A 19,589-nucleotide genomic window follows, 5' to 3' on the forward strand; every position below is an offset into this window, starting at 1 on the left:
TAGGGTATTTTTAGTGGTGCTAGAGCACCACCGTGAGGTTGCTCAGCACCCCCTGGCTCAACACATTTTTAAAATATTATATTATGCAAAAAACTTGCTCTGCACCTGCACAATACTTTGGTATTGTGCCTCTGTGAGCACTGGGGGTTGGGCACCCCTAAAGACCAGGGGTGGGTTTCCCGAAACGTTCGTAGCGCTAAGTACTTCGTAACCTCGTATGAAACGTATGAGGTTAAGAAGTACTTAGCGCTACGAACGTTTCGGGAAACTCACCCCAGATCCTAAAATCGCCCCTGCTGGATACTGCATACTGGTCCTCGTAGTAGTATGCAGTACAGTTTCCAGTATGCGACAAAAGCAAAGCATACTACGGGCAGAGCCATATAGAGAGAGAGTCGCGTCAACTCCGTTCACTCCAATGGACCAGTTTTTTACAGCAATGGCGGATCGTGGAGCCTGTCAATAGTTCGCGGAAGTTAGCAGCAAATACGAGCAGCGCAGTCAAACTGGAGCAGTGGACCATCTGTGATACACTTTTACAGGTTAGTACGCTTAAAAAATCAGATTGTGTATTATAAGGACATCAGAATCAAATTAACATGTGCATTAAAATGTGAATTAAAGCATTTTAGTGATTTATCCACCTCCTAATAAGCAGATTTAGGGAACTAAATCTATGCTAAGACGACGTGAATACGGTTAGCGAGATTTCACATTAACCACTGACAGCCTATTCATTGTAAATTCCACTCTTAATGCCATTTCACCTAAACGCGATGTTTTTGTGGGGTAGCTAAGTATTGGTTAAATATAACATTTGAGTGTGATTGTAGAGTATGTTGGGTCGAGGAGGTGAAATGAGGATATCCATTTTGGAGTACCAGCTAACTGCTTTTATTTATTTTATTTTCCTTTTTATTTCGTTTTATTTATTTTTATTTTATTTATTTCCTCAGTTTTTGAAACTGCTGGATATAAAAGACGTATACTATTTAGTGTTATTAAGTTTTAAATATTCTATCACTTAAAGAAATAATATAATTATTAGGAGTTCATACTTATTATACCTGTGTCAACACTATAGCTGTGATCAGCAGCTATGGGCCCTGTCTTTACAGGTCCAGTGGTGCATCGTAGTGCAGGGGGCTTCCTCTTTCTGAGTGCGGGGCGATGCACAAAATTGGTGGGAACAGCATCTGCTCTCAGCCTAGTCTTGCCCTGTTTGGTTCTGATGAACTGGTCTGCCTCAAAATGTGCCTGCAGAGTGATGTGATATTACTCCTCACACATGACAATTCAGTTTTGTCTACCCATATACATATCCCATAGTGGGTGAATACACAGTATTGGAGAACACTTACTGGATACGTATACACTCATTACACGTATAAAAAACAACCAAGGATGTGCAACAAGTTCAAATTCATATCACATCAATACTCTTAATAATAATTTTCTCATGTCTTTTTCTCCTCTCTCTCTTTAAGCCAAAGAACCATAGGGGATTCAATGGAGCCTGCAACTAGATAGCACACTCACCCTGCACCCGAGTCTGTCTGGAGTCTTTAATTTTTTTGTTCACTATTCTGTATTTTAATAAATGATACATTAAGCTTTCCAATAGTGTGTTTATTGTGAAAAGTGCAAATGCAGTGTTTGATGATTACCTCACATATATATTTGCTGTTGTAATCTTTAGTGAGGGTAAGATTGCTACTGCTTAGTTGAGACAACCATTTTTTTCTCCTCTCAGTATCAGTGGGGAAACCATACATTTTTGCTCGATTGGAGCGTCCCCATGCAACACAGCAAACCATGGTGGACACTACACAAACAACACGGAGGAAAAGAAACAGAAAAACTGCTTGACATGATATTCATATTTGAGATTATTAGAGATTAATTTAATGAATTAATTGCTGTAAATAAGTGTGTATTAAAAAGACAAGATATATATATATATAATTTATCAATGTATTTTAATATGTCATATACTGTCTGGATGTAAATGTAATGTGTTTTAATGTACCCTTTTAAAGCATATTTCTGCACAATGAAGTCAAAGAAACATTTCCTTCTGTCAGAAAATGTACATTAGTCATTTAGATTACTTAGGTCCCCAATACCATGGGATTACAGAAATCACCATGATTTAAAGATATGTTAATGTTAGAAAATTTATCTAATCTGAATTTCTCACCCCTTCCTGTCCCTCTAAACATGTAAATGAACGTAATATATAACAATTATAAAACAATCAAAGCATTAAACAGCAATGTGCTCTAAAATTAGCCTAAAGTTGGTCGCCATATGTTCACAATAATCCTCAAATCGCAGTTCTGTCTGTGTGTTTATGCGCTCAAATTGAACTTCCTGGAACTATCTGAAGCCTTCGTGAACCACGTGACCATCAAGCGTTTTGAACTTCCGTTGACTACGGGGTCACGTGAACGTAGCGTTGCATGATGGGATGCAGTACACCACGAAAATAGCTCTGTTCGCGTACTGGAATATTTTGCGGAAGTAGTAGGTCATCTGGGTATGTTTCGCGTACAGGAAAATTTCATTTTGGTCACATACTGCATACGGCATACTGATTTGGGACTCGATCAGTACGCGAGTAGTATGTAGTAGGCTATTTCGAACACAGCCTCTGTTTGCGTACTGGAATATTTTGCGGAAGTAGTACGTCATACTGGATACTGATTTGGGGCCCAAGCAGTAGGCCAGTAGTAGTAGGCTATTTTGAACACAGCTCTAGTCTCATCAGGTAAACCTACCTTCAGAAAGATCCCAGAATCCTCTAATATTGACAGCTTCTAATATAGGCGACTTAAAATAGTACATCACCACCACATTGTAATTAAACGCACTCCATCGAAGGTGGCAAAATGTATAGCAAATCGCTATTGCTATTGATGACATGCGAGAACGTCAACAGCTTTCAATCTTCCTGAGAGAAACGGCTGTGCTTTATTCAGCATTCATGAAACGTTAAACATATTGATTAATTGTAATTTGCCATAACGAAAATTTTTGAAGACATTTGTTGATTTGCCTAACTAAGGCAATGCAGGTGGCTAAATTCGTGAGATAGCCAGTTAGCCGTTGGCTAACGTTTTGGACAGCTAGATAGCAGGTTTGCTTTACTAGCATATCGAACATGTATGAACACAGATTGCACGTAGTGTCGGCGCGTTAGTTTGATGCAAAGGAGAAGACTCAGAAGACCGTGGTCATAAGCTCACATTTTATTTAGCAAAGATATATTTGGAGACATCACAGAACCAGTACAAACATACTCTGTTCACTGGGATCTGAAAATTGACAGTCTGAGCTGTTACTTCTTTGCCGTCCCACGCAGAACATGAGCCCCTCGATGCTGTGTACAATCTTCTATTAATACCAAACATGGAATCATTTTGTACATTCTACAGAGTTTGCTTGCCTATCTTCAAAGTTCCTCATTTTGTAAACATGTTGCAAGTAGTTTTTCAGGATCCGTCTTGTTTACCCAACATGAGATCAGCATGTCTAACTTCAAAGACCTTATCTTCTAAAACAGAACATCCTGTGTTTTTCTGCATGTACACTGAACAAATTAATAATGCTGTTTATGAACCCTGGTGGCTATGATCTATGTCTAAAGACAATATCAAAACCTTTACACTGTACAACAACTTTAGGATTTTTGGAACAGTGTATGTTTGAGCTAGAAACAAGAGGTGTGGTATACAGTATCTCTTTAGGTTGGACTGGACTGAATAAGGCTCTACATGCATTTAGATTTTAAGTGCATCAGCTACTTATTTTTTACATATAAACGATACCTGGTCGAAACGTAAACGTTTAGCTATACAGGTAATACTGCCATATTGAAAATGTAATACGCAAAATGGCAATCCATCCATTATTTATACCACTTAATCTTGATACTCGGGTCATGTGCATGCTGGAGCCAATCCCAGCATCTCCGGGCGAAGGCAGGGTACACCATGGGCAGGTCGCCAGTCCACCACATGGCCAGCACAAACACACATACCTACGGGCAATCTAGAGTGTTCAATCAACCTAACATGCATGATTTTTGGGGGGAGGGGGTGGGGGGTTAGAATCTGCTCACATCCCTCCTCAAATCAAGCCCTGAATATAGTTCTGTCTTTCAAAATGGCTGCCAACCCATTATGTTTTACTGCCCCCCCCCCCCCCCCCATCAAAGCAGTCTAGAACCGGGTCTGAGAGAGGGGGAGAGTCTGAACAAAGTGTCATCAAAGAGATGAAACTATCAAAAGACAAACATAACCTGAACTGAAATAAACATATTTAGTAATTAACTAATGTGTATTCAAACAAACTGCACACTTTTGGGATGAATGAGTGCAAAAGCAGGTGTGCATGTGCTCTGTGTGTGTGTGTGTGTGTGCGTGCGTGCATGCCTGCATCAGTTCCTGTGCCGGGACTTCTCCAGTAGGTTTTTAAAAGGAATAGTGCACTTTGCCTAGATTTTTCTTGCCTTGAAGATGTGACATGAAAATCTCTATTTTCTCCCCACTTTACTTGGGATTTATATATATTATATTACTATATCTTTCTGATTTAAATGACTTTTAAATTGTACAAATATGTACATGAGGCTACAAATATGTTCAAATTCAAATTTACCACTTGTTTAGTCTACTTCAGAATGACATTAAAATAGCAGACATGAAAGTACAGTTGGCATTTATGGACAGCAGCACATCTGATATGATATAATATGTTCATTAAGGCCCTGTCATTTTACTCCTCCCAGAAGCCCCTCCTGTGGTGCAGGGCCTCAATGAGTTTAGTCCTGAGCATTTTTTTGGTTTGGTATATAGGCAGATCCAGGATGGCATGGCAGGTCAAGGCCTGTGGCAGGTAATCCTGCGTGGAGTTGAACATGGGGCGGACCGTCATCTTAACCTGGTCTATTCCCAGAATGGGAACCCGGTCATATCCTGTTACAAATACTGTGAAACAAGAGAACAGAACATGAAGAAAGAACATGTTATTTATGAAATGTCTATAACAGCCTACGGTCCAATGTGAAAATAAAAATCTACACTATAATTCTGGGTTATATTCAAGTTACTTTTTGAATACATTATTCACAAATTTAGTTTATTCATTGTCACAAAGAAAAATAGTTACTTCAACAGTGAAAGAAGTGACTCACAGAGGAAAGCTTTCTTGTCTTTTTCTAACAGTTCATCAAAAGCTTCCCAGAACAAGACAATGGTTGGGTGTCCTGCATGGAACTGTCCTTCATAAGATGTATTCTACAAAACACACAGAAACACATGTGAATTCGCTCTATTTTGTTTACCCTGGACACATAAAATAAGGGATGCCCACCTTCTAGAATGTGTCCCAGTCATACTCCTCCCAATGTACACAAGAGGCCATCATATCACTCTCCCATTGTGTTAAGCACACATGAGTATTTCCCACCTTCTTGAATGTGTCCCAGTCGTACTCCTCCGTGCCCACCAGCACTCCTCTCAGCTCCTCGGGCTGGAAAAACTCCACCACATTCTGGTCACACACTTTGTAGAAGCCCCTCCTGAACTCCTCAAATACCTTTTCCACTGACTTGTTCAAGATATAATCCACATAGGCATCCACAAACTCCTTTCTGTCAAACGAATAACAGCAATTCTTAAATTATGGACATTATTTTTAATTATGGCCTTTATTTGATTTAAGGCCAGAGTAAAAATAATCTATAATGTAATCTCAATTTATTTTCATGAATAATTAACTCACTTGTTTGCGCTTGTGACTACTTTTCCATGGTCATTTGGATCTAGTTCAACCTCCTTGTTGTCCCACGTAATCTACATATATTAGTTGGAAAAATTTATAAAATGTAACATTTAAATGTCGGAAAGCTTTTACAGCACTTACAGCAATTAACCTTGTAGACTACCCAACACTCACGGTGAAACTCATGTCCATGTTAGCGACATCTTCATCACTGTAGCTCAGTATGTACTGTAAGCTCCTAAATACAGAACAGTTCACAGGGATTGAAGGAGCAGGTCTTATCCAACTGGCAACACTGAAAGACTGAATGAGAATGAGGATGAGGGTCCCATTACTTTATTATCACCACTTACTTTACAAGAACAGGACTCAACTCGGCCAGATCTTCAAGACAGGGCTTGATGCTGAGAAGCTTCTTGAACAATGCTAATGGAAAGGGAAGGTCAACTCTACTTTGGTTGTAAAAGGCCAGTCCACACAGATTTCCAAACAGGAAGTATGTCTCTTCCTGCAAACGGGGCTGTTGAGAGAAGAGGTCAAAGTGCAAGATCAGAAGAGATCATGGAACATCTTATCACTCAGCACCAAGGTTATAATCGTTAAGGAAAACGAACGAAAAAACGAAAACTAATATTGAAAAAACATTTTCGTTAACTGAAATAAATAATAACGGTAATTAAAAGAAAAAAACGATAACTAACTATATTACATGTTTAGAAAACTAACTAAAACGTACTGAAATTATAGATAGGATACCCTTCGTTTTCGTGTTTGTCAGTTTATTTATAAGTCTTGTGAACTGATATGAGATCGATTTTTTTCACTAGAAGTTTTATATTAGCTGACAGAAGCGTACGGCACCTCTTGGTCCGTCACGTCTCTTGTTTAGAGCTCCTGCTCGCTATGCTAGCCTGCACAATTATGACAACAAAGGTGGGATAAAACGGCGAGTCCTGTATGGGATTTTTTAAATATGACTACGAGAAAGACTACATGTCTTGTAGTGGAAACAGGTGATAAAATATATGGAGTAGTTCTCAAGAGGAAAACCCCCACGAATCTCAAAGTTCACACAAGAGGGCTAACTGTCAGTACCTTGACAAGACTCTTAAGTAGCTCCGCCGAAAGAGAAGCACCATCCCGGCTAGGTAGCACCGGGAAGGAGAACCGTAATGGACCGTTTTCACCAGTGATTAAATAGCTGCTGGTTAGTTAATGCAGAAAAACCGCAAGCGGGTGGATGCACTAGTTAATGTGTTGAGACTCAATGTCAACACCGACTGTGTTACTCGATTGCCTTCAAAAAGTTTGGCTTTTCACGCGAACCAAAATAGGGTTACGCTCCTATGTTCGTGTCCGGTCTGGCAATTTTCAGCAGCAATATTACACATTTTGCACTTAAGGCTTCTATCTTGTGGACTTTTAGTTGTTCAACAGTAATTGAATGCATTTTTTAAAATGGTATCTTTTGATGAGTTTTTATTACACAATATTTACTTTGGACTTTTTGAATCCTGCACCTGACAAATAACCCAAAGTATACCCAAGTATAAGTATAAAAAAAACTAAAACTAATACTAGAACTAATGAAAACTAAACTAAAACTAAGCTTTAAAAAAATTATTACAACTAATAAAAACTAGCAAACATGCTCTAAAAACTAATTAAAACTAACTGAATTAGAAAAAAAGTGAAACAATGAAATAAAAACTAAACTATAATGAAAAATCCAAAACTATTATAACCTTGCTCAGCACCACACTTTTCTATCCTCAAGACACAGAGGGCAAACTTTTACCAGACACTGTAATTATAATAAACACTGTAAGTGGAACATAATGTGCACATCATTATGTGCACATAAATTAATCATGATTAATTTGCCTTACCTCAGAAGGAAACCATAGTGCTTTTGTGTCACTGTACATGAACATTTCAGAAGATTGCTCCGGCAACATCTTAAACGCATTGTGAAAGAAGTCCCTCTTATTAACGTCTGACTGTTCAAATTTTTCACTGTAGACAACCTACACAAATCAGTAATGAATTTAATGTTACCGCAACTATTTGTACAACAAACATTTGTGACTGAAGATTAATTACATTCAACACGTCTACCCGTAATAACTAATTCTCCTTATAAATACAGTGATAACTAATTTGGTCAGGTACTTTAGAAAAAACACTAAATGTTATTGTGCCAAGGACGCCATATGAAGAGCCTGCATTTAATGCAGCATCAAAATGAGCTGATTGTACCTGCAGGCCGAGCTTCAGATGATGCTCACTGGCACCTCTCAGCTGACTAAAGCAGTCCTCCAAGAGTGCAGTACGTCTTAGCACCAGCCTGAACAGCCCCTGCAATTAGAATGACAAATGCCAATAAAGGAAAAAACAAGCTCACATAGGTCCTCAATGAACCCAGCCAGAGGAGCTACGTACCAATACTGGTCTGAGATTTAGCATGTTGCACTTGGCCTCCAGGTTAAAAATGCATGGACTTGAGTTCAGATGGTGTAAGGTGTCCTGCAGCAAAGAAAATGAATGGTACATGGCTTATTATTTGAGCTGAAATCTTTGTCTTTTTCACATTGTGCAGGGTACTCACCTGTAGGTACAGTTTAGTTGCAAACAATTCAGAAGGATCTGTAATCCAGTCAAACCCCTGGTTAACAGCATTCAGGTCATCGTTAATAGTGTGCAACTGTGGTTCAAGGGGAAAATGGTTTAGAGGACAATACCCTATTAGTTGTTTGCATGATTTCTGCATTCGAACATTCACAGTACTCACCATGTCAAATAGATCATTTATTTCATGGATGACAAAATCTCTCGATGTGATTTCACTTTGTCTGAAGGAGACCACCTACAGATAGAAGTAAATATAAAAATATTTTCCTGACATGCATTCACTTCATAGCTGTTCACAATATAATTACCTTGTGGACCATCTGGAGGACTTTCACAGATTTCTTTAGAGATCTGTCTGTGAATTCTCCTCGTCTCTGATTGGTCATCTGAGATATAATGTTTGCCGACACATTGCGAAATAGCTCCACCAAGGTTTTAAGGAAGCGGTCAGGGAGTTCAGACCAGTAGTTCTCTGAAAACATACCAAAATATAAAGGCATGGATTCAGCTCATCTTCTTCCATAGTCAATACAGAAACTTAAATAACATAATGTCACCAAAGAGCTCACCCAAAACCACGAGCATAGGATGATTCAGTTTCAAAATAGCAGAGGCCACCTCCATAGTGAGCTGTGTCTCACTATGCTGTTTGTTGAGCACTCTGAGGAGTTCGGGCAGGATGAGGTAGATCCTCAGAGCCTCCACACCAGCTGTAGTGGAGCCCAGAGAGGGCAGCAGACTCTTCTCCACCGCCTTCTGCACCTGAAAGAAACACAGCATCAGACGACTGCAGCCCAAACTGCAGTCACAGTGCAGGACAGCATAGTAATGCAACTATTTTGAAATCAAAATAATGTGTGTTTTCCATGCTTTTCCTAAAAAAACTCTGGAGCTAGCATAGGAGTAATGGCTCTAATGAGATGGTTTGATCAAACAGTATGTATGACCAGGCTAACTTTCATTAATTGTTTGCCATTCTTACATTTTTTGGTAAAAATATCCATTCAATAATGTGTCATTACATTCTTTTATGGGTACTCCTTTAAATTCTTAATCGAGTCACAGTGTTACTGATAATGTAACTGTTTACACAGAGGCTAACCCTTAAGCCTGCTTAATTACTGCTGGCTTTTGGAGAGTGAAGAAGCATGTTGCTATAGTAATAAGGATATTGAAGAAGCTACCTATAAGGCTCAAGCACCCTTAAGGTCTTCTGGCTGGTTTTTGGATATGAGCTGTTGTGTAACTTTATTGTGTTGTACCTCCAGCAACACCTTTTCCTTATTTGCTATCTTCTCAAAAGCATTTCTCACTGATTCCAAATCCACACCAGAGATGTTTGTGGAAGTTTCATAATGGCCATCACAACTACACGCAAAAGGAGATTGGCAGGAGTCAATTATCATTCAAGTTGCAAATTTAAAGCGTTTGAATTAAGTGATTAATGAATTAAACATGATCGAGTAACCTTTTATTAATGAAGCTTCCATTCAAACATGCTGCAGATGAGAACACTGTCCTTATTTCCCTACAAGATGGAACACAAATCAGCCCACAATAATGAATCATAATGAGCATAACGTAAAAAGCATAGCGTCAAAAGTAATGCATTTATAAATAAAAATGCTACATTGGTGAATAATACTTTTAAATACAGTATTCATGTGTTCATTCTCATGTATTGCTACATATTAATTCTCATGTATTACTATATATTAATTATGTATTACTATGTATTAATTCTCGTGTATTACTATGTATTCATTTTCGTGTATTACTATGTATTCATTCTCGTGTATTACTATGGGAGCTTTTGCATAACAATTTTGTGTAATTGCTCACTTCTTGGTGGCCCTCCACTGTCCTCCACTATGTTCTGAGTCACTTTCATTCACCCATCTGTCAATCATTCTCTCCCCTAATGTCACAATCCCCTTTCTTGGGTGTGGCTCTGGATTGACTGTGCTATTTTCCTAGAAAGAGAAGTACAAACATTTCTTACAGTCAATGCACAATCATTCCTTCATTTGATTAATCGTACCCTATCTCCAGTCCTGGGATCCCACTGCCCTGCACATATGCATGTTTTGCCTGGTCAGGAACACCTGATGTAGGAGGGGCATGAAATTGAAATCCTATGCTTATTATCACGAGCGGGAAAACCTGAAACTGTAGGGCAGTGGGGATCCAGAAGTGAGTCGAAACCCTCTTCCATATCTTACCTGCAGAGAGCACAAGACAAAGGAGTGGTTCCCACCGGCAATGATGCTCTCAATTTCATGGTGTTGACTTGCCTCTGTGCGATATTAAAAGTGACAATTAAAAAAATAACAATTTCTGCAATTGTAACATGCATTTATTTAACACATGTAACATATCTATATAACATGTATTTAGATCAATTATTTATGTAACATTTATTTATGTAATACATTTAATTAAATATAGAAGAAGAAAATAAATAAGTGTACTGGAGATTGGTAATTACCTACTGGCAGACATACAGGAATTGGCACACACTGATTGATCCGCTGCCTGTTTCCCAGCTGTCTTTGCTCTCCACATCCGAAGGAGTAGATCATTTTTGACGATCCAACCAATGCAAGAGTGTGATGTCTTTAATTCATATGTGAATAATAAACACTTCATTATTAGACATGAATCACAGCTCTTTTTACCAGTCTTCCATTTAAAGGAACCATCGTGACAGTGCCTGATTTTTCAACTTTGCAATAGCCTGTTGATACTCTACATCCACATCCATAAACAATTCCAGTTTTCTTAATTAAATCTCCTCTTCATAACCCAAGGATGAAATGACTGACAGCTGGCCAAAACCTATCGTCCCATGAAATTATGTTAATTCCTCTGATATTTCAAGTGATAGGCACTGTCAACCAGATGTAATAGTCCTTGAATTAAAGTTTACATTCTTTACATAAACTTCATAATCATGTTTCAGTGTAGATTCACAGAGCTATACTTTTACTTTACAATGAATATTATACACTATAATTCTGTTGCAATTAATATTTCAAAATCCTACCATGTTGCTTATACTCAAATCAAACACATGGTTTATAACATACAATAATCACATATTGTTAATCATCTGTCTGCATGTATTTGCAGTATACACAGTGGAATGTTAATTATGTCATATGTAAAGAACCAAAGTCTACCTTCCACAGGTGATCTGCAACACCGCTAATCCCCAGAGCTCACCAACCACACGGGGTCGAAGTTCATCTCTGAATGAGTTATGTCCAAGCTGTCCATAACAACCCGATCCAAATGTGAAAACAGTTCCTCCCTTTAAAAAATCAAATAAAAAGTTAAAAAATACAAATTGAACATTAATTTACTGTAGTAAAGCATGTTCGGCACACAGTGTCTGGTACGGAAAAAGCAGCTGCATGAAACCTTTGATAAAGTGGCAGTGTGTTCCTCTCCACATGAGATGAAGGCCGTTTTCTTGTGACTCAGATTATTCACCCAGGTTGGAATGTACCTGTCTATGATGAGATGCAAATAAGTAATTTAAAAAGTTTTACATATGCTGGGTTAGTGCATTGTCTCAAAAAGAGTGTGAGCAACTGTGTGTCCTTACAGCCTGGAGTTTTTTTGCCTTTTAATATCCAGATATTTAGCAACTGATCTGCATTCTGGGACAAATGTAGAAAGCTAGACTACAGACTGCAAGAATGCAACAATTACTTAATCAAACCCAGTATCTCAAAATCTGTGCCCCTTTTCAGTAAATTCTGAGCGATGGCTCACCATTACGGTCTCCCAGGCCCAGCTGGCCGGCATTGTTCCTGCCCCAGCCGAACACGGCTCCAGAGAGAGACAGGGCGAAGCTGTTGTCTCCTCCAGCGCTGATCTGACCCAGTGGGATCCCACACAGAGACTTGAGGGGCTGAGGAGAGAGAGAGCTGTACTTTCCCTTCCCCACACCCAGCTGACCGCTGGAGTTCTGGCCCCACGTGAACAGCTGCCCATCTACCAAGGAGGAAAAAAGAAACTGCATGTCCAGGTGGACTCTGTGCACTGCTGTCAAGAAAACAGTGCTATGCCACAGAAAAACCTCTTACTTTTCACATTACGTTTTGACCCACATTCAAAGCGTTCATCATATTAGTACAAAGCAAGACAATATGTACACTTTGACGTTGCTCTTCGAATTTTAACAAGAAAATTGATTTGATCAGGTGGTCTCAACGCAATTGACACTATTTTTTCCATGAGGAGTCATGGTGCGGGAGAACCCGCATTGCCCGGATGGTACGTTCTCATCTGGATATGTGCATGACTCATGGGGGACCTGGCGTTGTTTGTGTCTTGCGCCTCTCTCCCTGGAAGATGTTGAGGACGTGTTCTTATTTGGAACTTTGATCACTGTGGCTCTGCTGATTGGATTAGGCATTGCCCTGGTGTATCGGAAAATTTATAGAATGGGGTCAGTTATTAAATGCCTACACCAAGTGCCCAACATGATTGATGTGGTGGGTAGAGCTATCATGGCCTGGTGGTTAGGGAACTGGTCTTGTGACCGGAGGGTCGTGGGTTCGATTCCCAGACCTGAGGCCATAACTGAGGTTCCCCTGAGCAAGGTCCTTAACCCTCAATTGCTCACTTGTATAAAATTGAGATAAAAATCTAAGTCGCTCTGGATAAGGGCGTCTGCCAAATGCCGTAAATGTAGAGCTGTCGGAACCCCACCCATTCCCATTTAAGTGAACGGGCCGGACGAGAAACTTAAAATTTTTATTACACGTAAAATACATTTTTTGAGCAATTATATTTTGTCAATTCTATAATACCCCATTGCGTTAGTATCTCTCCCAGTGTTTTTCTCTACAATAAACAGATTTTATAGAAGTTATTAAGTGTTATTTAAAGGGGTGTGGCAATAAGGTGATTGACAGCTGCGTTGGTTGACATCTAATACCAGACGCTCAAACGTGAACGCGCTCAACAGCAAAACTCTATCAAAACTCTCGACGGCAGTATTAAAACCTTTTACCTTTGTTTATTTTGTAAAACGTCAAAAGTGTCTATACTAGTGGTCGTATCCTTACGAATGTTGGGTCGGAGATACGGTCTCTGGCGGAGATACTGTCCTGCCTACCGGTTCTAATGCGCATGCTCTGGCTCCAATTTTCATCTATTGCGCAAGCGCATCCAAGATGGCGGTGTCCGTGCGGCCATCTTGGTGGCTTCAAAAGTTCACAATGGGAGTCAACGGCGACGTACCGTCCATTATATATACAGTCACTGGTCAGAACACAGACTGTGACTGTTGGTAAAAGCTTGGGGCCGATCGTGGATGGAATCAATGCTCTACGTGTGAAGTTGGATCAGTTGGGAGACCGCTGACTTAAGAGGAGTTTGTGTGCTCAAACACTCAAGGACGAGCTCCTTGCTAAATTCTTCATTCTTCTTATCTGCATTGGCGCCCAAACAAATCTCTCCCAGAAGATCGTCGTCTTGGTTACCTGCTCCTACCCCCACACAGAGACTGTCAGAGATGGCTCTCACCTTCCACCGTGAACTTTGATACAAAAACTCTGTGCCAGGCTTCTGGCTCCCCATCTGAATGAATCACGCCTCTCACTGCTTACTGTCTGTGTTATCAATGCCTGTATGTGCAATGGAGATTTTTTGCATGCACACAGACTGTTGTCCTGTTTGTGAGAATAATCTGTGGTCATATTTTTTTGTCTCCTCCCAAATGTTATCTCTCCATGTTTCTCTCCCATTCTCCGTAACCGGCGGCACAGTAATTGCAGCGGCCGCTCTGGGTTCCGGTGCTTTAACACTGGAGTTTGGAGAAACACAATCTCATTCAGCTGTGCACTTGTGTAAAGTCTGAATGACAATAAAGTTCACTTTGACTTTTTTGACTTTGACTGTTGGAAGTCTTTCAGAGAGCCCAACTTTAATCCTCACTGAGCCAAATCAAAACTACACAGATGTTTGTGCAACTTGTTCCATTTAATCTGTTTACATGCACATGTGTCCTAGCCAGGTTAGTTATAGACCAGAAAAGCTTATGTTTGAAGTTAATTGTTTTATAAACATTTAAATTTAAGTGATGTAAGTACCTTTGGTTAATGCCACAGAGTGCTGGTCTCCACATGAAACCTGAATTACATTTTTGCCACAGAGGCCTTTGATGGGCCTGGGGAGAAAAAGTTATTAGTAATACAACTAACTCTTTCATGGTGTTTAATTAATCACGATAATTAAGACATCATTAAGACTTACCTGCAAACATTATTTATGTCCATAAAAAGAACGTTGCCTCCATAAGCAAGAAGAATCGCGTGCTCTTCTCCACAGCTAATCAAGCGGATCTTGTCTTGCTTCAAGGGTAAGCTCTCTAAGAAAGTAAAATAAATGTTCAGATCGACGTGGACAGTACATAATTCCTCTGTATTTGTTACACATACTTAGTTTGCCACACGTCGCAGTGCCGTCAATATGTAGTTTCATTACGGATACATTTCCATTGCCATGGACGAATCCAATACGCCTCTTTCCATGAGACACATCCCTAATTCTTGATTTTGGATAAAAGAAGCTAATTCCAGATGTCGAATTATTCACGCTATCAGGTTTTATTAAGCCAAAGCCCGCTGTTACGTCTTCTCCCCAGTAACACAGCATACTGGAAAGTGTGAGAGTTTTAGTGTTGGTCGGTGCGCCAGTTCTCAGGACATTCAGGGAGGGAGGGAGTGTTATTGTTGTCGTCGTGTTGGTGACGTGTAGCTGAGAGAAGTGTGAAACGAAAACGAAAGTTATCGTTCATAGTAAACTGACTTATCGGGTTCCGCCAAAACGAAAGTTTACTTCTTCACTCTATTTGGGATGTCAAACCCAATGCCCGCGGGCCAAATGACCGCGGTAAAGTTGGTTCAACGTTCTATATTCGCCAGACATTCACGAAAGAATGGGCTCGTTATTTAAAGAAATCAGATGGTGTATGCGATAGATACCTGTTATGCAATTCTTACATATTGTGAATTTATCTCTACACAGTGGCTTTCAGTAAAGATAAATTTAGAAGATGTGAAAAGATCACATCTATGAATTAACGAAGAGTTCACGTTAGTCGGTAAGCGCTTCAGTGCCAAGACAACTTTTCAAAATAAAAGTCATGGGTTAATTCAACTTTTTAACATGTGCAACTGAACATGTGAACCTACAAACACAAAGGTATCAAGTACATTCAAGGAGCAATGCATTTCATGTGCATCTGGACTTGTGAAACATTTCTCACATTTGTGAAAACACATCAAAGCTCAGATTTCCTATATTTTGCATTGGCGGTGCAGAATACATGGGGCTCACAGTTAAATAACATGACCTAGACCAGGGGTGCCCACAGTTTTCAGCTCAGATCTACCGGGGTGGCGGCGAACGTAATTTGTTGAGCGGGGGGTGGGGGGGTGGGGGGTGGGTGGCGAACGTAATATGTTGAGCGGGGGGGGGGGGGGGGGGTGGCGAACGTAATTTGTTGAGTGGATTGCAGATTGGCTACCGTGAATGTCAATCAAAATACAACCGTCAGTGCAGATGTGCGATTCATCTACTACTATTTTATGTGACGCGATCTACGCACATTCCTTCGCGATCGACCGACACTTCCTTCGCGATCGACGTAATGAGCACCCCTGACCTAGACCCCCCATTTCAGGTCTATGATCAAGTACACATAAGGAGCAATGCATTGCATGTGCATCTGGACTTGTGAAACACTTCTCACATTTGTGAAAACACATCAAAGCTCAGATTTCCTATATTTTGCATTGTCGGCGCAGAATACATGGGACTCCCTGTTAAATAACATGACCTAGACCCCCCATTTCAGGTCTATGATCAAGTACACATAAGGAGCAATGCATTGCATGTGCATCTGGACTTGTGAAACACTTCTCACATTTGTGAAAACACATCAAAGCTCAGATTTACTATATTTTGCATTGGCGGCGCAGAATACATGGGGCTCACAGTTAAATAACATGACCTAGACCCCCCATTTCAGGCCTATGATCAAGTACACATAAGGAGCAATGCATTGCATGTGCATCTGGACTTGTGAAACACTTCTCACATTTGTGAAAACACATTATAACTCAGATTTCCTATATTTTGCATTGTCGGCGCAGAATACATGGGGCTCACAGTTAAATAACATGACCTAGACCCCCCCATGGCGCACATGAAATTGTTCAGGTTGATTTCAGAGGCTTCCTGTATACCTTTAAGGCGCTGGGCCAGGCAAATAACAACCTGAACAATTTCATGTGCGCACCACTGCATGTGTCATGTTTTCAGTTGGTTTTGGGCCAGGCCAAAATCAGGTTTCTCTTACATATAGTAAAGCGTTATGTATGATGCATATGTTATTTGCCTGGCCCAATGCCTTACATGTATACAGCAGGCCTCTGAAATCCACCTCTTGAACCATTTCACCTGTGCACTTAGTCAATATGCCATTTTGCCATTTAGATTTGAGGGCTAAAATGATTCTGGGCCAGGCCAAAATCAGGTTCCTCATACATAAAGGAACTAGTTATGTATGATACAATTGAGTTTTGCCTGGCCCAAGACATTACAGGCATACAGCAGGCCTCTGAACTTGAACCTGTGAACCATTTCACCTGTGTGCTTAACTACTCAATATGCCGTGTTCGCAGTTAGATTTGAGGGCTAAAATTTTTCTGGGCCAGGCCAAAATTAGGTTGCTCATACATATAGGAACTATTTGTGTATGATGCATTTGAGTTTTGCCTGGCCCAAGACATTACAGGCATACAGCAGGCCTCTGAACTTGCCCCTCTGAACCATTTCACCTGTGCGCTTAACTACTCAATATGCCATGTTTGCAGTTAGATTTGACACATAAAATGATTCTGGGCCAGGTCAAAATCAGGTTCCTCATACATAGAGGAACTAGTTATGAATGATGCAATTGAGTTTTGCCTGGCCCAAGACATTACAGGCATACAGCAGGCCTCTGAACTTGAACCTGTGAACCATTTCAGCTGTGTGCTTAACTACTCAATATGTCATGTTTCCAGTTAGATTTGAGGCATAAAATGATTCTGGGCCAGGCCAAAAACAGGTTCCTCATACATATAGGAACTAGTCATGTATGATTCAATTGAGTTTTCCCTGGCACAAGACATTACAGGCATACAGCAGGCCTCTGAACGTGCCCCTCTGAACCATTTCACCTGTGCGCTTAACTACTCAATATGCCATGTTTGCAGTTAGATTTGACACATAAAATGATTCTGAGCCAGGCCAAAATCAGGTTCCTCATACATAGAGGAACTAGTTATGAATGATGCAATTGAGTTTTGCCTGGCCCAAGACATTACAGGCATACAGCAGGCCTCTGAACTTGGCCCTGTGAACCATTTCACCTCTGTGCTTAACTACTCAATATGTCATGTTTCCAGTTAGATTTGAGGCATAAAATGATTCTGGGCCAGGCCAAAAACAGGTCCTTCATACATATAGGAACTAGTCATGTATGATACAATTGAGATTTGCCTGGCCCAAGACATTACAGGCATACAGCAGGCCTCTGAAATTGCCCCTCTGAACTATTTCACCTGTGTGCTTTACTCAATATGCCGTGTTTCCAGTTAGATTTGAGGCATAAAATGATTCTGGGCCAGGCTAAAAATAGGTTCCTCATACATAAAGGAACTATTTGTGTATGATACAATTGAGTTTTGCCTGGCCCAAGACATTACAGGCATACAGCAGGCCTCTGAATTTGCCCCTCTGAACTATTTCACCTGTGCGCTTTACTCAATATGCCATGTTTCCAGTTAGATTTGAGGCATAAAATGATTCTGGGCCAGGCCAAAAACAGGTTTCTCTTACATATAGGAACTAGTTATGTATGATTCAATTGAGTTTTGCCTGGCCCAAGACATTACAGGCATACAGCAGGCCTCTGAACTTGGCCGTATGACCCATTTCACCTGTGTGCTTAACTACTCAATATGTCATCTTTCCAGTTAGATTTGAGGCATAAAATGATTCTGGGCCAGGCTAAAAACAGGTTCCTCATACATATAGGAACTAGTTATGTATGATACAATTGAGTTTTGCCTGGCCCAAGACATTACGGGCATACAGCAGGCCTCTGAACTTGGCCCTCTGACCCATTTCACCTGTGCACTTAACTACTCAATATGCCATGTTTCCAGTTAGATTTGAGGCATAAAATGATTCTGGGCCAGGCCAAAATCAGGTTGCTCATACATATAGGAACTAATTATGTATGATTCAATTGAGTTTTGCCTGGCCCAAGACTTTACAGGCATACAGCAGGCCTCTGAACTTGCCCCTCTGATCCATTTCACCTGTGCACTTAACTACTCAATATGCCATGTTTCCAGTTAGATTTGAGGCATAAAATGAATCTGGGCCAGGCCAAAATCAAGTTGCTCATACATATAGGAACTAGTTATGTATGATTCAATTGAGTTTTGCCTGGCCCAAGACTTTACAGGCATACAGCAGGCCTCTGAACTTGCCCCTCTGATCCATTTCACCTGTGCACTTCACTACTCAATATGCCATGTTTCCAGTTATATTTGAGGCATAAAATGATTCTGGGCCAGGCCAAAATCAGGTTGCTCATACATATAGGAACTAGTTATGTATGATCCATGTGTTATTTGTCTGGCCCTACGCCTTATAGGCATACAGCACACCTCTGAATTTGCCCTTCTGAACCATTTCAGTGCGCTCTCTGTGCACTTAACTACTCAATATGCCGTGTTTCCAGTTAGATTTAAGGTATAAAAGGATGTTGGATCAGGCTAAAATCAGGTTCCTCTCTTAGGGAGTGACCTGTTCTTCGTGATGCATTTGTTATTTCTCTGGCCCACCATCAATAAGGCTTTCAATAAGCCTCTGAAACTGCCCCTTTAAATGCGTTCACCTATCTGTCCACTGCTCAATATGCCATGTTGTGTGCTGGTATTTCTTCTTCCGATTGTTTGTGTTCTAGAACAGCATTTCTGTGTTTTTAGTTTTTAAATCTAAGAATATGTTTCCTTACGTTAGAAATGTTGACGAATTCAATCATCATGTACAAACTGCATACAATTGAAACGACTTGAAATAGAAACCATTTT

The 19,589-nt window shown here is 40.2% G+C and overlaps 1 protein-coding gene across 1 annotated transcript; it reads right to left on the minus strand.

The window, feature by feature from the left end:
* Positions 1–3,231: 3,231 nt before the first annotated feature.
* Positions 3,232–15,167, minus strand: LOC143476858 (putative E3 ubiquitin-protein ligase HERC4). Its single transcript, XM_076975246.1, has 24 exons — positions 14,874–15,167; positions 14,689–14,803; positions 14,526–14,602; positions 12,199–12,420; positions 11,842–11,933; positions 11,601–11,731; positions 10,907–11,034; positions 10,641–10,714; positions 10,261–10,391; positions 9,887–9,946; positions 9,681–9,786; positions 8,988–9,180; positions 8,727–8,890; positions 8,579–8,653; positions 8,396–8,491; positions 8,230–8,313; positions 8,047–8,145; positions 7,677–7,814; positions 6,141–6,307; positions 5,962–6,025; positions 5,788–5,858; positions 5,473–5,656; positions 5,198–5,300; positions 3,232–4,991 (listed from the first exon to the last, which is right to left on the minus strand). Exons 1-24 carry the CDS (start codon positions 15,088–15,090, stop codon positions 4,780–4,782), a joined length of 3,003 nt encoding a protein of 1,000 aa, XP_076831361.1. The 5' UTR covers positions 15,091–15,167; the 3' UTR covers positions 3,232–4,779.
* Positions 15,168–19,589: the final 4,422 nt, after the last annotated feature.

The sequence above is a fragment of the Brachyhypopomus gauderio genome, chromosome 15, assembly GCF_052324685.1.
Source record: "Brachyhypopomus gauderio isolate BG-103 chromosome 15, BGAUD_0.2, whole genome shotgun sequence".
Classification (NCBI taxonomy): Eukaryota; Metazoa; Chordata; class Actinopteri; order Gymnotiformes; family Hypopomidae; genus Brachyhypopomus; species Brachyhypopomus gauderio.